Source organism: Chanos chanos, chromosome 9, assembly GCF_902362185.1.
Source record: "Chanos chanos chromosome 9, fChaCha1.1, whole genome shotgun sequence".
Taxonomy (NCBI): domain Eukaryota; kingdom Metazoa; phylum Chordata; class Actinopteri; order Gonorynchiformes; family Chanidae; genus Chanos; species Chanos chanos.
The window spans coordinates 5,385,488-5,407,135 of NC_044503.1; the positions used below are offsets into that span (position 1 = coordinate 5,385,488).

The window sequence follows — 21,648 nt, forward strand, 5'->3', positions numbered from 1 at the left end:
ATTCATTTTTTCCCTCATCGATCTACCTGCAATACTCCACAACGATAAAGCAAAAACAGGTTTTTGGAGTGGTTTGTTAATTTAGGAAGAATAAAAGACCGAAATATCCCATTTACATACACCTGTGCCTAAATGAACTCACTGGACATAATTAGGAAAGGCACACACCCGTCTATATAAGGTGTCACAGTTGATGGTGTATGTCAGAGTGAAAACAAAGCCACGAGGTTGTCCGTAGACCTGCGAGACAGGATTGTGTCAAGACACAGATCTGGGGAAGGCTATAAGAGAATTTCTGCAGCATTGAAAGTGCCCAAGAGCTCAGTAGCCTCCATCATTCTCAGCTGGAAGAGATCTGGAACCACCAACAGTCTTCCTAGATCTGGCCGCCCAGATAAACTGAGTAATCGCGGACGAGGGGCCTCGGTCAGACAGGTAACCAAGAACCCAATGGTCACTATGAATGAGATCCAGAGCTCCTTTGTGGAGGTGGGAGAACCTTACCGAGGGACAACCGTCAATGCATCACTCGACCAATCAGGCCTTTATGGTAGAGCGGCCAAACAGAAGCTGTTCCTCACTAAAAGGCACATGACAGCCCGCTGGGGGTTTGCCAAAGAGCACCTGAACGACTCTGAGCGGGCTGTCTGGTGTCATGTGCTGGAATGGCTTCCATCTACGGACAATTCTTTTGACCTCATGGCTTTGTTTTCACTCTGACATACACCATCAACCGTGACACCTTATATAGACAGGTATGTGCTTTTCCTAATCATGTCCAATGAGTTCATTTAGGCATAGGTGGACTCAAATCAAATTGTTGAAACATCTCAAGGAGCACTGATAGAAGCAGAATGCACCAGAGCCCAACTGTCATGACAAAGAGTCTGAATACTGATGTAAATGGGATATTTCAGTCTTTTATTTCCAACAAATTAACAAAACACTCCAAAAAAACTGTTTTTGCTTTGTCATTGTGGAGTATTGTGTGTAGACTGATGAGAAAAAAAAAAAAAGAATTGAATCCATTTTTAGATGAGTCTGAAACGTAACAAAACGTGGAAAACTTGAGAGGGTCAGAAAACATTCCTGATGCACTGTATATTCACTCTCTCTGTTGGCCTGACGATGATGTTCCGTCTCTTGGTTAAATCAATGACTGAAATCAGTAGGAATTTGGTTATGTCCTCGTGGCACGAGTCTTATGGTTGGCACGTGAAAAGGCTTCGGATTAAGTCACACCTTCATCGATCTGAAGAATAAGACACGCTTCCTCTTTAAACACTGTCATCGCTTAAATTCAATGTGGACATCCAAATGGACCCTGAAGGAAGAAAGTTTTACAATGTATAGCGATGATTAGTTTTCACTATTCTCTTGTTGAACATTTTTTCTTTCCTTTTTAGGGGTTGCCCTTTTTTTTAATGTAGTTTTATGTTAACTACGTCCGCTTTCAATGTCGTGACTGTGAGTTAGATCGGAAAAGTCGGCATGTGTGTGTGCGTTTTCTTAAGTATGTTTTATATTCTTTAACTCCGGTGTCATTCTTCCCTCATTTTTTGGCTTTTAGAAGAGTGTTTTTCAAACCTGGTCCTTGGCTCCCGTGTTTTTCAGTGTAGCCTGTCAGCGTTTAATTAATCAAGAGCGCGCTGATTAGCAGACGTGTTGTTGTTGACATATTCTGGTGTGTTCGTGATGAATTAGAGCAAAGAATTTCTGTCTGTTTCGGTCCCCGGGGGATTGTGGGATTGTGTGCGAAAACCCCACTGCATGCGAAACACAATAAGACATTAGCGCTCGGTAAACACAGCGCTACTGTCCGTGATTGATGGTAACTGTAGTTTTTTTTTTTTATTTGGACAGGTCACAAAGAGGTCATGTTTATTCACACATACTACAGTCACGTGCTGGAAATGCAAAACAGAATGCGGTTTGACTCATCTTCTGAAGGACAGAGTGACAGAGAAGGGTAAGAGACGCTCTGATTGGTTATGTGTGATTCAACACTCTGGCCAAATCACACACATTTGTTTTGGTGTCCTCGGCGTGCAGAGTCGGATCAAGTCGTTTACGCACCGTTCCCTTTGTGCAGGTTTTAGGCCTGAATGAAAAACACTACATGTGCTGAAGCGTACAAACTCCATAATAACATAACAACTCCATCTGTTATTTGTTATTTTGTATTGCACTATTCATATATATATTTTTGAATTCACTGTGAATGAAAGACTGTTTTTTATTTATAAAGTGCAACACACATGACCTTAACACACTATAGGATTCATGTTCATTTTAGTGAAGAAAAATTTAAGTGAGAAACACAGGAGTTTAACAGTTATTTCTGGATTTGTAGAATGAGATTCAGATCAGTTATTGCAATGTGAACGGTGTGTGTGTGTGTGTGTGTGTGTGTTTTTGTCTTAAGTCTCATAGACGGTCAGCTGGGTACGGCGATTATCTCGGCCACCGTTCGCGATGTGTCAAGGGCAGAGAATGTTCCGGTCTCTGTTCAGTACTCCCTGTCCTCTCTAAACACGGTGAGGAGAAGGCACTGCTCTCTAATCCTCGCTCTGCCGTGGAAGAGAACGTGCCTCATTATTTGGTCCAAATTCAGCCTTTTACATTTAAGACACAGTGCTATACAAAGTACCACGCAAACACAGCGTTGTATAAATCTTCACACAAGCACAAAAATGTATGAACTGCCACAAAAACACAGTACTGTGTAAATCAGCACAGAAACACATTATGTACGAACTACCACAAAAACACAGGGCTGTATGTCATTATGAGTCATCACAGCAGATAGATGGAAACCTAGTACTGTACAAATCTTATGAATGTATTTGAGAAGTTGGACAAGAAAGTACCATAGCAACCAAATCCAGCAATTCAAGATAACTTGTATTGAAAAAAAAAAAAAAAAAAGCTGTCTTGGATATACATTCAAAGTGACTGGCTTGTCCAAATTGCAGTAAGGTTTGTGTAACTTAATATTTTTTACACCCCAGTGTACTAAACTGTAGAGCTGGCTTAGATTACGCTGGGGTTTTCAGGACTCTGTGTGAGTTTTGGCTGGAACGAGCGAGAACAGCTGAAACAAAACATCTGTTTTTTATTCTAGGTGGAGTATACGCAGCGTGTCACGCCTGTTTGTGTTTTTTGGAACTTCAGCCTGATGTAAGTAAATGACACAATGTCTGTCAAAGTCTCTTTTCATCGGAGACTCTGACTGGTCATTACAGGCTGTTGCGTTACGGTGGATTTGATGGTCTGTTTATCGTTTGTTTGTTTGTTTGTTTGTTTGTTTGTGTGTTTGTTTGTTTGTTTTGCCTGTCCTCAGGGAAGGCCATGTGAGCGGCTGGTCACAGGAGGGCTGTCGTGTGATGTACTCCGGGCCAGATGTCACCACCTGCTCCTGTAGTCACACCACAAACTTCGCTGTCCTCATGAATTACATGGACAACACGGTAATACAGATTAGACTCAAACATCACATCTGCTGTCATTGTAATGACTGACGTGATAAATGCGTGAATGCAGTACTTCTGTGGGTCTGGATAAGCACAGTAGTTTTTTTTTGTTTTGTTTTTTTTAATAGTAAATAAACTTTTTATAATAAAATAGCATTTTGTAGTAAATTAACTTCAGCTTCAATTGATTCTATGAAATGAATGATTTTAGAGTTATCAAATCCCTTCTGAGTTTTTTTTTTTTTGAATTTTGTAAAGTATTGAATTGTCCAGCAGAGGGCACTGTTGACTTACGGAAATTTCAGTTAGTGACCATCATGCACTAGTGTAGCTGGTAGGTCTTGCCATATCTGCGCACGGTAACATTTGTGTCTAGACTCATGGAATGCTTGTGTTGAGTGTGTGTGTTAGTGTGTGTGTGTGTGTGTGTGTGTGTGTAATCTGGAGGGTTGGAAGTGGAGGAGGGGGGGGGGTAACAAATGTTGCGGGGGCTGTGTTTTGACTGCCTTGTGCACTATCTGCAGTGGAGTCCAGAAGAGGAGAGTGTTTTGACTAAACTGACGTTCATCGGTTCGGGAGCGTCTCTCTGTGCGCTGGTGGTGACCTTGATGCTGTTTACTGTGCTCGAGTAAGTGATTTTCAGGGAACTGCTGCCACGGCAACATCACTCCTGCTGGTCTGTGTGTGTGTGTGTGTGTGTGTGTGTGTCTGTGGGAGACAAGGGTTGGGGGGGTGGGATACTCAAGGGGTAAAGCTTTATAGGGTGTTGTTGAAACGTCTCTGGATTTCAGGCCGTCTCCAAATTCCAGAGGAGAAACTATTGGCTAAATCTCCCTCATCACGGTCCATTAGAAGCCTGTCAGAGTAAAAGTGCTGATCTAGGATCAGTTTTTGCACCTCATAATTATAATAAACACAATTGTTTGGACTGAGGATGGCTGATCATAGACCAAAACAAATCGGAGAGTTGCCGGAAGCTGCCCCAAATACTCACTGTGGTCCTTGTTCGTTTTCAACAGTCACGAGATGTCATTAATAGTCATAAGAGCAGATGTCCTGAGCTGTCGTAAGTGCTCATGGTATCTGTCGTGTCACTAATGACGCTGTTACCTACAGAGGAATCCTTTAGTCTCCTGGGACAAACGTCAGTGATCACTGTTCTGTCAGGTCCTGCCGCTGGTCAATAGCCCTCTTGGTTTAAGGGTAGAATCAGTATTGAACAATGCTAATCTAGTCATTAGTTTCCTTCGACTGCTCTCCGCTCAGGAGCCGGGAGCTGGAGTTTTATGGCGATGGCGTGGTGGAGTTAATTAACTTTAAGGGTCACTCAGGGAGACCCTAAACGGGCCCGTTTTGGGTTCATTCGTTTCGTTAAGAGATTTACGGACGGGCCCGTGCTTAGTCAGCTGAGTGCAGCTCACCGGTCAACACGCCGGATGACACCACTGACCCCCCCCCCCCCCCCAAAAAAAACACATACCAATGCAGTGTGCACTTCTATGCAAATCACTAATGCATTTCTTCAAGTGATCTGAGGTCATGACTTCTCATTTTGGCCTTTGCCATAAGCTCATGACATGCAGTTTTAAGTGGTTAAGTTAGTTCTTTGTCTTGCCTCTGCAGTATTCCTAAATCAGACCGGACGTCAATTCACAAGAACCTGTTCATCTCCCTCACCTGTGCTCAGATTGTACTGCTCTGCAGTGGCTCGGCCATACACAACAAGGTCTGTGTAAACGTGTTTATTTATTCATTTATTCTTTTGATTTTGTTTGTTTTTTTTTTTATGAAGGTGTTACGTTGTTGATTTCTGTGTATCAGACACAAACAAGAGCCTGGAAGAGAGTAAGCGTCGAGACTTAGAACGGCAATGACCGTTTTGCCACGTTGCCGTATTTTGCTCTGACGGAACGAGACGACAGTTGCGGCCGTGTGGCCGCGTCGACTGTGTTGTGTTGACCTTTGACCTCTGACCCCGTGACCCCTGCCCTGCTTTAGGTGGCCTGCACCCTGGTGGCGGCTCTGCTCCATCTGTTCTTCATGGCGGCGTTTAGCTGGATGCTGGTGGAGGGGCTCCTGCTTTGGAGCAAAGTGGTGACGGTCAACCTCAGCGAAGACCGTCACATGAAATACTATTATCTCATTGGCTGGGGTAACCTGTTGACCTCGTTTAACCTCTCCTGTGTTTGTGCCTTAGTCCAGTCACAGGGATCAATAGATTTAGAACGACAGGCATTTGTGATGATAAGGGTTCCAATGATAAAGTGTTTTTTAATGTCGTTTGGACCTGGGGCGCTAGTCTTTTGGTTGTGCCTAGTTCCATTGTGCAATTTAAATGAGTCTCTAATAACCTTAACCCTAACATGTATGTTTAGAAGTACATTTTGCATTTTGCAATCAAGATCCCCCAGTCTTTTAAAGCCAGAAATGTGTATACATTAAAAAAAAAAGCTGCAAATGTCTTCAAGTGCTAGCTTGAGCTGGATGACAAAATCAGTATGTTTTCAGATACAGCCAGTTGATTTCATATACAGTAACAGATGTACTATATATATATAAGCTGTGTGTGTAGGGCTCAGTGAGTTGTGTGTGTGTGTGTGTGTGTGTTTGCAGGTCTGCCTGTGTTAATCGTGACCATTACCCTGGCCTCTGCCTCTGATAAGTACTCGGCCGACGGACACTGCTGGCTCAGTGTACAGAATGGAGTTATATGGGGTTTTGCCGGACCAGTCATTTTCATCATCATGGCATGTTTATCATCATTTATCCTTTTCCCTGATTCCCTTTTTTTCATTTTATTCGTTTATTTTAACTTGATTATCTTCTGATTATAACTTTTACAGTTTCTCCTTTAACAACGATAATTCCTTTTGTCATATTTTAGCAGTAGAAGAGTGTATTTAAAGCCGTCGCAAACGTATACATTATTTATTTATTTTTTTAAAAATTTGAATAAATATGTCCATCTGTTTTTCAGGTAAATATCATGGTGTTGATACGCGTTGTGGTCATTACCATCTCCACGGCGAAGAGAAGATCTTTGATGATGGCTGTGAGCAGTAGTCCAGTGGAACAAGCTTACGAACAGATCAGGTAAGCTCTGCTGTTTCTCTGTCTCGCCACAGGGGGGCGCCCTTTAACCTCTCTCATTCACCAAGCAATCACAAGCTTTAACTGGGCATACAGTAAAACTATTCAACACATTGTATATATGTATTTGTTATCTTTTTGTTAATGCTTTTTGCCCATAATTGTCACCTGATTATGGTCAAAATACCTCATTTATCCTTTATTGTGTAGTGCTAACCTAGTTGAAGAAGCGATTGAATGTAATATAATATAATATGATATACTTTCCAGAATGTTCTACCAGGTGTTCATAGAGCTTTTACTCACAGAGCCTGTATTGTCAGTCCTGTTTGTCTATAAATGTTTTCACTTACCTTTTTCAAAAAAAAAAACCCCAAAACAAATTAAACCATCTCATATTTATTCAGCATTATGGCGTAAAGTAACGCTGACTAATATTCGGGGGACTGATGTATTAGCCATTTTCAGCGGGTTCTCAATAAGGGCTCTATGTTAGGGAATATCAGTGCAGGCGCTGAAAGCTATTGGGCAAACATGGCAGCTGAGAGCAAAGTCAAACACACACTTCCTCTGGTTCCAGTCGGACCTCCACTGCCACAGCTGGTTCACTTTAGCGGTCACCTGAACGGGAAGGTAATTTTATACTAAACAGAATTAAGACAGATTTAGTGTGGAAATTGCCACAATATGAGTTTCAGCAGCGGCTCCTGTTGTGCTTGGAAGAGCCTCATTGCCAAGCTGTCCGGCTTTCTGTCGGGGCCGAAGAAGGGGTGAGAACAGACGGTCTGCAGTGAGAATGTGTGGCAGGCGGGTTGGAGGGGTGGGTGGTTGGTTGGTTGGTTGGTTGGTCGGTTGTGAAAGGGGAACGGTGCCCACGGTTGATGGTGTATGGTTGTTTTTTTTTTGTTTTTTTTTTTGCTGTTCCTTACAGGGCTGCAGTGAAAGCAGTGCTGGTCTTGTTGCCAATACTGGGCCTCACATGGCTGTGTGGGGTCCTGGTGCCCTTCTCCATTGCAATGGCCTACGTCTTTATCCTCCTCAACTCGCTGCAGGTAAGACTCCACTTCTGTCCTTTCGCTCTTTCTCCCTCTCTTTCTTTCTTTCTTTCTTTCTTACTTTCTCTCTCTCTCTCTTTCTTTCTTTCTCTCTCTCTCTCTCTTCTCTCTTTCTTTCTTTCTTTCTTTCTTTCTCTCTCTCTCTCTTTCTTTCTTTCTTTCTTTCTTTCTCTCTCTCTCTCTCTCTCTTTCTTTCTTTCTTTCTTTCTTTATTCATTTCTTTCCCATTTAGCCTTTTTCTTCTCTCTTTCTTCTTTCTTCCTTCCTTCCTCCCCTCTCTCTCTCTCTCTCCTGCTTTCATTCTCTCCCTTTCTCTCTTTCTCTTTCGCTTCCTCTGGCATTGTCGGACGTATTCTATTGAACCAGTCCTCTGTGGCGGAGTTAGGGGGTGTAGTGTGAGAAGTGTGGCATTGTCTGTGGGCTTCAGTTGGAAGGTGGTTGAATTTGACACGTTCTGTAAGATGGTTGGAATGAGAGAGGCTCAGGTTTCAGGGTGCAGAGAGACTCAGTCTGTCAGCGTGCAGAATAATGATAATTGTTGTTTTAAGTGGACGTGGTACAGATTCAAAGCACACACACACACACACATATGTATAGATATATATATATATATATATATATATGACAGGAGACTGAGGTGTCGGTCAGAGGAGAGATGGTAATTTTACTGAGGAATTTTCTACACATACTGTTTGTTCCCGGACAATAATAATAGATTCTCATTTTTCCAGTGTTAAAGGCTGTGGAATAAAATACTGTCAAGGCTTCAGAATAATTCAGATAAAATTACGATTTGAGTTCACAGGCACGTCTCTTTAAACGAACAACTGTTTCCATGTTTGTCATTCCTTACATTTTTTTTTTTTCTCTGGCTAGTTGCTCAAAGTTGCGAATGTTTTTCTGTTAAGTTTGTTATTTCAATGGATTTTGTATGTTATTTATGTTATTGAATGTTATTTCTGATGCTTTTAGATTTTTTTTTAACTGTTTCATAAAGGTTTTTTTTTTTTTTAGTCGTAAGATGTTTTCATGTAACAACTTTTAGAATGATTGTGTTTAATGGTCTCACACATGGGATGAAATGAAAGGGGAAAAAGACATTGTTTGTTAATGAATCAGTGCTGTTCATATACAGAATATGCAGACGAACAGCTGAGTTATTCAGTGCTGTTCATATACAGAATATGCAGACGAGCAGCTGAGTTAATCAGCGCTGTTCATATATAGAATATGCAGACGAACAGCTCAGTTGATCAGTGCTGTTCATATATTGAATATGCAGATGAACAGCTCAGTTGATCAGTGCTGTTCATATGTAGAATATGCAGACGAACAGCTCAGTTGATAATCATTTGAAATACATGAGTCTACTCAATGTAAACAATTTAAATGACATTTTTTGTATATGTTTGAAAATAACAACTGAAATATATGTTTTTAAATGTCTTTTTTTGAATAATATTTTAAAAGACAATGATTGCATTTAGAGAGGTGGAACTGAGGGTTAAAAACTATGAACGTCCATCCAAAGACATTTGTTTGCTCCTTTAAAACAAACATTTGATGTGACGCAATGTACTCATTTAACCCTTGCGTTTCAGTTTTGAATTTGAGTTGAAATATTTTCAATGAAACGAGGACTGTACTTGGCTGTCGGGAATGTTTAATCTAAAACTGAACGCTCAACACTTTGTTTGATTGTCATTGGACGTCTGACTAAATTTTAGGGCTTAGAGAAGTGTGAAGAATGTGATAAAATGTTTTTATTTCTCTTAGCACAGTCTACACAAATATACCATACCCCATGCTGTTAAGATACTGCATTTCCAATTTGTACTTATCTTTAATCAGTTGTATTCATAATAGAGCCATATATTTAACAAGAAATCAATGGAGATTTAGAATCAGATCATTAAGCATCACTCTATAAATAGTTTGCATTCTCTAACGTCTAATGGCTTTTTTTTTTTTTTAAACCGCAATGTTAATTAATACAGATGCACTGCTTGCAGACTTTCATTAGACTGCTCCTTTTATATTTGCAGGAACATAAAGGCAGAGTGTTAATTTTTTTTTTGCTTGTTGTTAAGATTTTGTATTATAAGAAGTTAGAATGGCCAGAGATGTGGCTCCCTGATGAGCATCCAGTCAGACTTTGTTCCATTGTTTGGTGTATTGATGCTTCTAGAACATTCAGCTTTTCTTCTAGAACGTTTGCACTTTGGGTGTAGAATGATGTCTTTGTGTATTTCTGTAGCTCGTGTTAAAGTTATCCTAGTCATCCTTGACTGTGGTTAGGAAGAGTAAAAAAAAAAAACAAACAAAAAAAAACCTTGAACATACCTTCATTTTATTCACTGTCGAAGAATAATCCACAAGATTGTCTGAGAAAGAAAAAAAAAAAGGTAGGCTTGTAAAAAATGAAATGATTTTGTTTATGAAAGGAAAAGTCATTGAACAGAATACAGGGATGATTTTCATCAGTCAGATGAAGGTGGTTGTCCAGTTTTGGGTCTTGTGAGGCCAGACATGATCAAAAATGATAGACTGAATTGAAGTGAATAGAACCATCCAAGTGTAATCTCAGTAATAGCTAAGAGTCTAAAACCCTCAACCAATGTCAAAGAATCATTTTATTTTATTTTAATTTTTTGAGAGAGAGAGAGAGAGTGAGTAACACAGAGCAGTTAAAACATTTCACCTGCATACGGTTAAACAAAACAAAAGCTTATGTGAGAAAGCTTCACGTTTAGAGTTTTAGGATCCTGATCATTTCTGTGTGTGTGTGCGTGTGTGTGCGTGTGTGTGCGTGTGTGTGTGTGTGTGTGTGTGTGTGTGTGTGCGTGCGTGCGTGCGTGTGCGTGTGTGTGTGTGTGTGTGCGTGTGTGTGTGCGTGTGTGTGTGTGTGCGCGTGTGTGTGTGTGTGTGTGCGTGTTATCCTATGCTAAATATTGAACTGATGTGAAGGTGGGGAAGTGGAGACCAGAATGAAAATGAGTCATAAAGACTAGTTGAGAGGAAATGTCCGTTGTTTGCTCTCTCTCTCTCTCTGTCTCTCTCTCTCTCTCTCTGATCTTTCAATGGCACACACAAGTAGTCAGGCCTTTCCTTTAGGAACTTGAAGAAAATAGAAGTCCCATGTGTTCAATTTGAAATCGATTCATCTGTTTTCCTGCGTATTTCCAAGCCCCTGTTCACCGCCGCCTCTGCGGCTCTCTCTTCAAAGCGTCAAAAGCCTAAAGTTTGGGAGTGGCAACTTAAAAAAAAAACCTGAAAGCTTAACTTCAAATGTTAAAAACATACCAAAAAATAGGAAGAAACAGTTGGGGTGTCAAAGAACAAATTAAGGTGTTGCTTTGATAAACATGCCTTTTTGGAATAGGAGTATCGTAATCAGTTGATTAATATATCAAACAGTTGAAGATTTGAAAATGAACATTCTTTTAATGATTATAAATCCTGAAAGTATGATTTGATCTATAGAATGACTGTAAGGGTGTATGTAAATACTTCACATGGATATTATTTCATATGGATATCTAAGTCCCTTAAACAAAAAACAAGTAATAAAGTAATGAAATGGAGGCACAAAGAATGAAATTATTTTTAACCAGGCAGTGAGCATATTTACATGTTTAATACACATACGCAGATAGAAAGAATTATCTGTCAGAATTATGAGCATGCCACTTACGTTGATAATCCAGTGTGCTTTTAAGATTTCAGATGACAGTTAAAGAAATTATTGTTTTTTTGTTTTTTTGTTTTTTTGTTTTGTTGTTTTTTGTTTGTTTTTTCTTTTTTCCCCACTTGCTCCAGTTATTATATTTTCAATAGGAAGCAAAAGCAACATAAAACTTAAGCTACAGGGTTTTATTGTTAAATCAATAAAACAGATAATGTTGACAAGCCCTTTTCATTGCTTGTGTTTCCTATTGGTTGCCTGACAAGATTGTTTGAGTGCTCACTCTTGGCAGTTATTTCTCTTTTTCTCTCCCCTCTTTTTTTTCCCCCTTTAGAGAATCATTAAGTTGTGGTTTTAATCTGGTTTTGCACTAAACAGTATTCTTTTTTTTTTTCTCAGGGACTTTAGGATTCAAACATGCAATGTGAAATGTGTGTGTGTGCCATTCTGTGAGTGCCTTTTCCTTTGATTGGAGTGCGTGTGTGTGTGTGTGTGTGTCTGTGCGTGTGTGTGTATCATATCTGTGTGAAGAGTGGCATTTTTTTTTCTCGAGATGTTAGTGTGAAAGGTAGACACTTAAGTTCGCTTTCAGATAAACTGAACACTCACCTTGTCTTGAAGAGTCTGTTATATGAAACACTGCCAAATTATTTGCTTTGATTTCACGACCGTACCCACGTTTGTGAATGAGGGAGATGTTGAAAGGGGAAACAGGAACTCGGAATTTGATCTATGCCATGCTGTTTATGAATCTTTTTTCAGTACGGGCATGCTCCGTATGCTTCTTTATTAAACTCATAATAAACAGGCGGGGGGGAGGAGGGGGGGGGGCTTCATTTGTTCATAAATCGTCCGACCCTCTGTCAGCCAATCTCTGTGCAGTGTCATTCAAAAGCCTGAGCTCTATCCATTACCTGAGCTTAATGGACTCTGGTCCATGCGATGTCCGTCGCATTATTACCTCATAACTTCTCCTATCAATATCTGAGGATAGACAACAGTAGCTTGGGGTCACAAACTTCACTAGTTTTTCTCTTTTTTTTCTTCTTCTTCTTCTTCTTCTTCTTCTTCTATTTTTTTTTTTGGTGATGATAGTGGGGGAAAAGGAGAAGGCTTGTGGTAGGGTCAACGGGCACGGTGCACTGTTCAACTTTGGTCTTGTGCTGCCTTTGAATTATCTACCGTCACGTCTTCGGTCAGCCACAAGGGGGCAATATCATTTCAAAATCTTTGTTAACTTTTCACGTCTTTAAATTGAAACAATGATATCAAGGCGTCTGCATATCGTTGATATGCAAAGATAATCAGCACTTGACTTTGTATGTCACCAATGAATCTATCACTGTTGCTATTTGTTTAAAAAAAAAAAGAAAAAAAAAAAAGTATGTTGTTTATTAATGCAAAAACGTTGATCTGAACACTCTATATAAATTGATTACAGCTCATGAACGACTTTTTTTTTTTTTCCCCGGTGGATGATTCACAGACCTATCTTTGCATAATATTTTACAAATTGTTCTACATGGGTCCTGTTTGTAGATGCCTTGGGTAATTTTAGATCCACTGTTTTCAGGGCTGTTGGAAATATATGGCTAACACTGCGGTAGCCCGGTCACATGCAGGAGAATCAGCCAATGGAAGTTTCTCCGTGGTCGAATTTTACCCCAGGGCCTCCAGCAGGCTTCCGATACCAATCCTCGACATGTAGTAATTGTGGTAATCAAAATAATCGATTTCACATTTTCCAGATGCTAATGTGGGGACTGCATTTAATCAAATTAAATTGATAGAATATGAAAGCTGGGAGAAACTCATACAGACTGGATGATTCATTTTCATCAGGAAATTTTTTAGCTTGGATGTTTGCTACAGTTTCTCTTTTTTTTCTTTCTTTTTTTTTTGTACATTTATCTTTTTAGCTTTAAAACAGTATTTCATGTTTCTTTAAATTTAATACTGCTTTTAAGAATGATTTGTGGTTCATTTAGGGTAGCATTTCTTAATAGGTAGCGTGTCTTTGGTTTTATTTGTCTTTAAAATGGTTGCTTATATAGTAAGAATTGCCTTAAGTGGCTAAAAACGGTTTAAATTTGCAGTTTAGTTCACACACATTTATCTACAGCAGTCAACACAAAACTCTGACCTTGGCTTAAAATTCGGTAATATCTTCAGTAATGCTGTTGTATCTGTTGGAAATTTTATGGATTATTTTTTCGAGTAATGCACACACGCACACACACACACACACACACACATGCTATTTTCTTGGAGCCTTTGCTACATGTATGTGTGGAAGCACTAAACTTAGGCCTATGCCTTGATTTTTAAATATAGTAAAATTTTAGTAGAGAGCCAGCCTTTTTGTAACTCTGCAGACATTCTGAGAACCGTATGGCAGTGTGTGACACAGGCAGAGCCTGCTCTGAGCTGATTGGCTGAGAGCAACGGCTGTTCTATTAAGAGCAAAGCAAAACGCTCGGGATGGGTGTTTGTTCTTCTCTGCCGTCGCAGCTGTGTTTTATAGTCCGTGCCCACAGAAGTGGCAGTAGGCCGTACCCCCCCCCCCCCCCCCCCCAACTCTCTGGCTTTCCATGTGGAATGTTCTGGAATGCTCCTGACGTGGGTTCCAGGACTTCTCCGTCGCGTTGTGTGTGTGTGTGTGTGTGTGTGTGTGTGTGTGTGTGTGTTGGGGGGGGTTGGGTGGGTGGGTGGTGGCTGGTAGAGGGGCTTTTGGGAATGGGCCATGTACAATTCGTGCACTCTGGCCTTACCTCCCCGTTTCCCACTCTCTCACGGAGGAGCGGCCGCTTATTTTAAACCCCACTGTGCACAAAAAAGAAACAAAAACAAGACAGGAATCTCCTTTGCCAGACAGGTGTCCTGCTCCTGCTCTTCCAATACAATGCCAGAGCCACCTCCTCCACCTCCTCTGCCTCCACTCTCTCTTTGTCTGCTCCTGTCAGTGTGTCCCCAAACCCCTTAATGGACGGATTACCAGGGAAATGTTTTTCATTTGGAATTGTTTGAGAAGGAAGAAAGCATATCCCTTTGGCACCAGAGTAAGCCGTGCCAGTTGTGGACGTATTTTCACATCCCACACAAACAGAGCTTTATGCTCATCTGCCCTGCGGACTTAGAGCAACATCATAACACTTTAGGAGTGTCCTGTAAAAAAATAACAAATGAACTACGTTTGTTCTGTTCCGCAGCACGGCAGATTTCTACTCAACCTCGTTGTAGCTTCTTTTTTTTTATTCTTATAGCTGTGAAATTACGTCGGTGGTTAAACGCGTAATAATCCCGTTGGGATGAATTAGAGAATTGATGTAAAAAAGAGCTGTTAGATTATGACTGATCGCTGAATTAAACGCAAACGAGATGACGGTGACTGTTTAGTGTGCCATTACTTGGTCGTTTTCACGTTGTTGTGTCGTTGTGGAACATCTGAGCTGCCGGAGAACCAAACTGCAATTAACAGGGTTTCCTGCCGCTCACGTTCTTTAAAACACTTCTTGACAAAGTGGTTGTCAGTTAAGTTCGTTCTAGTCTCGGCGCGGCTCGAGTGTCTGAAGTGAATGTTTATCATTTTCTTCATGTATTAAACCCTCATCTTGAGACCACTTCACTGCACATTTTTAATGACGGAGGATGCGGCACTGACAAAATGCCAATAGAGTTAAGGCGTCGAGGTGCAGGAAAAGAAGCTCAGAACAAACGGGGGGGTGAACCTGATTGTTCGATACTGGATGAGTAAAAATCAGATTCTCTGACTCCGCGTTGCCTGACAGGAGGAGAGGGTGTTGTGTGATCTCGCGTCGCCAAAAGAACGTCTCTTATTTGACGAGCTCCAGCATTTATTTGCTTTAGAATTACCTGCCAGCTCCATTTAGTAATAGCTAGTGTCATAGAAAAGCAAACCATGCCGTTACTTTGGCAGAAGACTGGTTAGAAGTGGGGGGGATCACATGACCCCATGGGGTTGGGGGGGGGGGGCGACTCTGTGACCCCTGTTATAATAACACCCCACCCCCAGCCATCTCCCCCTCCCAGGCTGACCCCTCCCGAACCATTCCGACACCCAAATTGCACATAAGTCGAACAATGAACATTCTATTTATAAGTTTGATGATTTATCGCTTCGCACTGTCACATGATTGACTGAGGCTTGGGTGTGTCCATTGGAGTTGAATGAGGGATTTCAAAAAAGCAAAAAGATGCCTTAACACACAGCAGAATCTGCTTCAAATCTGTTTTAATCTACGTGAGGGAGGTTTTCTTTGATTTATGCTTTGCAGATTAATTAACTGGAACTAGGTCAGCACAGGGCAGAAAAAAAGACATTATTGTTGTTGTTATTTATTATTATTATTATTATTATTATTATTATTGCTCTTATTACTCTTATTATTATTATTATTATTATTATTATTATTTGTAAAGTCTTACAAATGCTGTTGGCAGTTTGTGAGAAAGAGGTTCATGTTGTGCACAGAAATGAAATAGAAATGAACATGTTAAGTATGCATTATTCATACCCTCTCTGTTTGTACACTGTTATTCCTTCAGAGAAAGCGATAGTCTGGTTGTAAAACATAGCTGTTATTGACTGAAAAGTGAAAATTCAGTGTTTTGTCTGTGTCTAAGGATTCATGTTTAGGAATGAATGCTGTTGAAGGTTAAGGCTATGAGTTCAAAACAGTTTTTTTTTGTTGTTGTTGTTTTTTTTTTTTTTGCAGATGTCTCTGACACATTAGCAGCAAAGCTCTGAAAAATTGGAGTTAACGACAAACGGCAAAATCAATCCAGGGATCCAGGGTAAAGGGTTTGTATTTATGAATATGGGGAATCCCACACGTATTTTAGCCGCTCGGGCATTGTGAAAAACAGAAAGAAAGCAAACCAAAAAAAAAAAAAAAAAAGGAAAGAAAAGAAAAGAGAAGGACAGGGAGAACCGGCGTTCACCGATACCTTTCAGCCTCTTGGCCTCTTGCCCTTCCTGAGAGAGCGGGCTGTCACACAGGCGTACCCCCGTCTGTACGCACGCTCTCTCTCTCTCTCTCTCTCCCTCCCTCCTGTCGTTTCCTGCGGGCGCGCCGTGTTGCCTTTGCCCGAGCCCTGTTTACGGGGACACGTTGATTCCTATTAATCTGGTTCTTGTCGAAGGGCTCTGGGCAGGAGGGGGGGGGGGGCGGTTAAGGGAGAACGGGGTAGATTTGGGGATGGGTGTATGGTTTGTGTTGGAGAGGGTTGAGTTGAAGGTGCCTGGCTTGACAGTTCTGCGGCCGTCGCTTGGCCTCCTCTTAACACTGAGCAGATGGAGGTTTTGCGTTGTTATTTCTAGTAATTATCCTCATTAAGTGAAAGCATGTGCCAATCAAACACCTTTGAGATAGACCCAGGGGTTGGCTGGGAAATCACCCCCAAAGCCATCCCGGGCACGTCAAAACGCCTGAATTAGACTCATTAGGGAGATGAAAGCCGTAACAGCCGCGGTGACTTTAACTTTTAACTCTCTCTCTCTCTCTCACTCTCTCTCATTCTCACTCTCTCTTTCTCTCTCTCTCTCTCTCTCTCTCTCTCTCTCGCTCTCTCTCATTCTCTCTCTCTCTCATTCTCTCTCTGTCTCGCTCTCTCGCTCTCTCTCCCTCTCTCATTCTCTCTCTCTCTCTCTCTCAAGTGGTTACAAATTTGATGATTATCACATTTTAAAACCTTCCACCAACCGTAATTCGTCATAAGTGAAAATCTATGGCCCATTTAACGGCATGTAAATATTATGTAATCATGTTCCTGACTAAACGGGGTGACTGAAAAGAAAATGTAGTTAGTTTCTCTTTTTTTCTTTTCTTTTCTTTTCTTTTCTTTTCTTTTTTTTTTTTAAAAGAGAGAATTCTTTAAATAATAACTGTCTACACCTATGAGTAAAGAGGTTATTCTCTGCCACTTAACGGACAGTAGTGGACCCACAGAGCAGAGAAAGAAAAAGAGGGAGAGAGAGAGAGAGAGAGAGAGAAAAGGAACAAAGGGGCTGGAAAACAAAGATTTATGAAGTCTTCATGTCCATGAGCTACCATTCATTTTCACTTTGAAGCCCCGCGATCCGTGGTAAAGCCTGATTGTATATGACACCCGCACAGACTACTGCTTGATAATGATGAATCCTTCTGCAATGTGTGTGAGCGTGTGTGTGTGCTTGTGTGTCTGTGCTTGTGTATGTGTGTGTGTGTGTGTGTGTGTGTGCATGCGCGTGTGTGTGCCTGCATGCACGTGTGTATGTGCATGTGTGTGTGCGCGTGTGTGTATGTGGATGTGTTTGTGTGTGTGTGTGTGTGTGTGTGTGTGTGGCAGTCCACTTGTATGTCATGAAATTCAGCTCTACTCACAAAAACTCCACAGGGGTACAGGCAGAATATGCTAGAGCTTCTTTCTGGTCCTTTCTGTCTGTCTCTCTCTCTCTCTCTCTCACTCTCTCTCTCTCTCTCTTCTCCCTCGCTCTCTCTCCTTCTCTCTCTCTCCTTCTCTCTCTCTTTCTCTGTTTAAAACAATACCTTCAACATTGACATTCCAACCTCATGTGGTCCTGTTTATGTCTGTAATTCATATGATTACGCTGTGGTATTCTGTTTAGCTTGCTCTCTCAGAGACACTCGTGCACTGGGAATTTCAAACGCACAAGAAACCAGCCATATCGCCACATTATGAAAAAGGTGTAAATGTTCAATTACAAATTCACGAAACAGCTTTTCGGGCCTTTAAAACGTTTTCCTTGATTCATTCATTTGTTCATTTACGTATCGTCGTCATTCAAGCTGTTTTTGCATCGTAGAGATTCTGCTATATCGCCGAACAGTCGATATGTGATCGTTTACTGCCAAGTGAAGACAGAGGCGTGTTTCCCTGTGTTGTGACTGAGGCTCTAGAAATGAGGATTTTTCTCCACAGAAAACTCCCGGAGCCCGCGCTGGAGAGCCGGGAACACAGCTCCGGTCGCAGCTGGTGGATCTCGAGTGAAAAAAGGGCCCGCACATTTTTCTGGCTGTCAGTGGAAAGTCCGTAATTAGAATATGCCTGAGATTGGCAGCGGGATTTCATGCTTTTTGACAAGAGGGCGCTGAGAAAACGTCCGTTACATACCTAAGCGTTTTTAATTAAACAGCTCTTTGGCATATGCGTCGTGCTTTCCCCTCCGAGTTCAAAGAGTGCGGTTTGACCCCTGTGTTAAAAGTTTGTATCAATTTTCCCTGGGTATGTTTGACTTGGCCCGCGGAGCATGCAACTCAAAATTGTCTTGTTTAAAAGCTAGTTTGTTTACAGTTCTCTCGCTCGATCTTCACTTTCTCATACATCTGCGCAGCAGGACTTTGAGGTGTTTAGTTACACATTCGGAGTTGCTACACCCACATTTGTGAGAAATTTTCTTAATTGTGGTAATACACCCAGCTCAAAAAACAATACACGTTGGTGTTATTCCAGCAAACTAGAGTTGCACGGTTCCAAAACAGTCAGTGAAACTACATATAAGGAACGCTGATAAACCCTAATTTTCTTCATCTTCCACTTTAACCTTTGTCCTTCGTCGATCATGCATTTTCTCAAAGATAAATCCAAAGCCAAACAATTCATGCGCAGTTTACGGTTTATGGATATCTGTAGATTTTTGTCATTAACAATCGTTCGTTTAACCATATTCCATAGCTTGTTCTTTATCGGTTATATCGCTGTGTTTTTATTTTTTACTGTTACTGTCTTTTCAGCCTCCACTTCATAGACCAGACTGATGCCTGGCCGTTCCTAATTTATGTAATTTTTTTTTTGGACAATGTATTTTGTTGTGAATGAGCTAACTGTGATATGAGAGCGGAAAGGCTGCGTTTTAGAATGACTCCGTTTACAAGGCATCACACATCCTTTGTAAAAACATAGTGTCCTGACTTGTTGAAAGTCATACAATTATAGCTAATTTCCTCAGGATGCGTTTTTGGATTATTATTATGATTTGAGATTGTGTGTCAGATGTGGGGGAGAGGTGGGGGGGGTGGGGGGGGCGTGTTTCTGCTGTATACACCGTTGAGCCGGTGGTAGCTGGGAACATCTGTTTGGAGCTTGTTGTTCCTCTTGGCTGCTTTTCAATTGGATTTCCTCAAGCAGGTCCAGAAGCTGTCACCCCAGCCCGGCTCAGTTAGCCATCACCGCTGGCCCCTATATTAAGTAGGTGTTTCAGGGCTAAGCTAATAACTCTCCCATTTTTCCCCCACTGCCTCAAGCTGTGTACAGTTCAGCCCCTCTGCTCGGCACTAGATAGCCCATGGGTATCCTTCTCCTCTCCTCTCCTCTCCTCTCCTCTCCTCTCCTCTCCTCTCCTCTCCTCTCCTCTCCTCTCCTCTCCTCTCTATCATCCCTTCTTTGTCCTCTTGTTGCTGAGGCTGCAGTGTTTGGGGTAAACTTTGCATTCTCTCTCTCTTCTCTCTCTCTCTCTCTCTCTCTCTCTCTCTTCTCTCTCTCTCTCTCTCTCTCTTCTCTCTCTCTCTCTCTCTTCTCTCTCACTCTCTCTCTCTCACACACACACACATACACCCACACACCTACACACATGCTCCCCTCCTCACTCTCTCTCACTCTTCCCTTCTCTCTCTCTCTATCTCTCTCTATCTTCCTCTCTCTATCTCTCTCTGTCATTCTCTTTCTCTCAGTCTTTTACTTTCTCTCTCCTTCATCCTCTCAGCCTGCTCTAAAAGCTTTCTCCGTCCTCCTTCCAGTTTCTCGTCCATGCTCTGGACGTGTATTGATTTTTGTGTCAAAATCAGCTCATCACCTTTTGGCTTTATTTGAGTCTGTAGGAGAGCCTCTGTACCCTGACCCATAATGCAGCTGTGTTAGCAGGAGAGCCGCAGTTAGACTGATGTGGGAAATAGTTGGCAGCTTTTTCCATAGCACGTAAATGATCTCGTGTTGAAGGATGAAAATTGAATCATGGCGTGACTTGCGTGTAATGCCGATTGTAACAAACTCTTACTGGACGTTCGAAAGATTGCGCCGTCCAAAACGTCAATTAAATCAATGCCAGGTTATTGTAGGAGTCCAGAGTCCTTTTGGCAAGTGTAAATTTTCTCAAGCGTAAAAGCAAGATAGTCAGTTTATGAGTTCCTAGAAAATGAAGACATGTGTAAGGTTGATATTACTGGGTTTTTTTTTTTCTTTTTCTTACACCGCCAGAGTAAATCGCCATTTCTGTAATGTCTTAGAATGCTGTTAGAATGCTCTAATATCATATTTATTTTATCGAAGCCAAGCTTTAAATATTTATCGACAGATTTATTGGTGACACACCGGGCGAGGTTTTATATATACTTGCGCTCAAAAAAACACCTGTACTTGTGATGTGTTATGTCGCTATTCCATTTGTATTCGGGGGAAAAAAAAAAAAAAAAAAAAAAAGTTCTTCAATCATAATTCTCAGTGACTGAAAATGGTACAGCTGTGCTTGGTTTGGAAACGTCTCCTGCCAGCGGATTTGTCTCTGAGCCCACGTCCGCCGCGTTTGAGCCGGCCCGGGCGCACAGAGAGAGGACGTATCAGATGCGGTTCTGCGATACATCAAGCCGTAACCCGGGACTGACGTCCTGGTTTATTTGAAAGGCTGCAAGCGGTGAAACTGAGCGTCATGTATACAAGTTAATTAAACTGTTTTCATGAAGAGGGGTCAGAGACATTAACAGGTCTTTCAGAGAAAGAAGTGTGATTTCTTTCTTTCTTTCTTTCTGCCCCCCCCTCCCCCCCCCCCAAAGCATTTCAGACGTCTCTGTCTCTGATTTCTGTAATTGTAGCCACATGGTAGCAATAGACAAGTCCTGCAATCCTATGACCCCCCAAGCGATAAATTTATCACGTTTGCTTCTGAGCGCTGGAGTCAAAAAAAAAAAAAATTGTATTAGTTTGTGTAATTCTGTAAAGACTCAATGTTTGTTTTTTTGAATTTTTGAGCGTATTTTATTATCCGTAATCCCTTAAAAAAAAATGAGTCGCTTTGCATTTAATAGGGCAGAACACTGAGAGTATGTGCATTCCCAGACCTTGAGAAGGATCTTTCAGGAATTGTACTCGTGCATGGGAGTTCTTATCATTATGCTTAGTTCGAAACTAGGCTGATGTCGGCCTCTCTCTAACATGAAAGAGGTTCTCTTTCCACCCAGTGTGGAATTCAGCCTTTATTTCATCCTTTAGTTCATTTCCTTGTTGGATAGTTTCATTTGATGGGATAGAGGAGATTTTTAAACCACTGAATACAAGTAAAAATAGCACTTTTTGATACCTAGGTAGTGTGTATAAATTATATTTGCAATTGTTA

General features: G+C 41.3%; 1 protein-coding gene across 1 annotated transcript in view; it reads left to right on the forward strand.

Annotated features, from left to right (window-relative positions):
• LOC115820679 (adhesion G-protein coupled receptor D2) overlaps nucleotides 1-21,648 on the forward strand; it is a 53,244-nt gene that overhangs the window by 4,884 nt on the left and 26,712 nt on the right. The window contains exons 9-18 of the mRNA XM_030784323.1: nucleotides 1,864-1,969; nucleotides 2,426-2,537; nucleotides 3,125-3,180; nucleotides 3,344-3,470; nucleotides 3,998-4,101; nucleotides 5,097-5,199; nucleotides 5,472-5,625; nucleotides 6,087-6,220; nucleotides 6,451-6,566; nucleotides 7,495-7,615. Coding sequence (XP_030640183.1) covers nucleotides 1,864-1,969; nucleotides 2,426-2,537; nucleotides 3,125-3,180; nucleotides 3,344-3,470; nucleotides 3,998-4,101; nucleotides 5,097-5,199; nucleotides 5,472-5,625; nucleotides 6,087-6,220; nucleotides 6,451-6,566; nucleotides 7,495-7,615 — 1,133 coding nt within the window. The remainder of the gene's footprint in view (nucleotides 1-1,863; nucleotides 1,970-2,425; nucleotides 2,538-3,124; nucleotides 3,181-3,343; nucleotides 3,471-3,997; nucleotides 4,102-5,096; nucleotides 5,200-5,471; nucleotides 5,626-6,086; nucleotides 6,221-6,450; nucleotides 6,567-7,494; nucleotides 7,616-21,648) is intronic.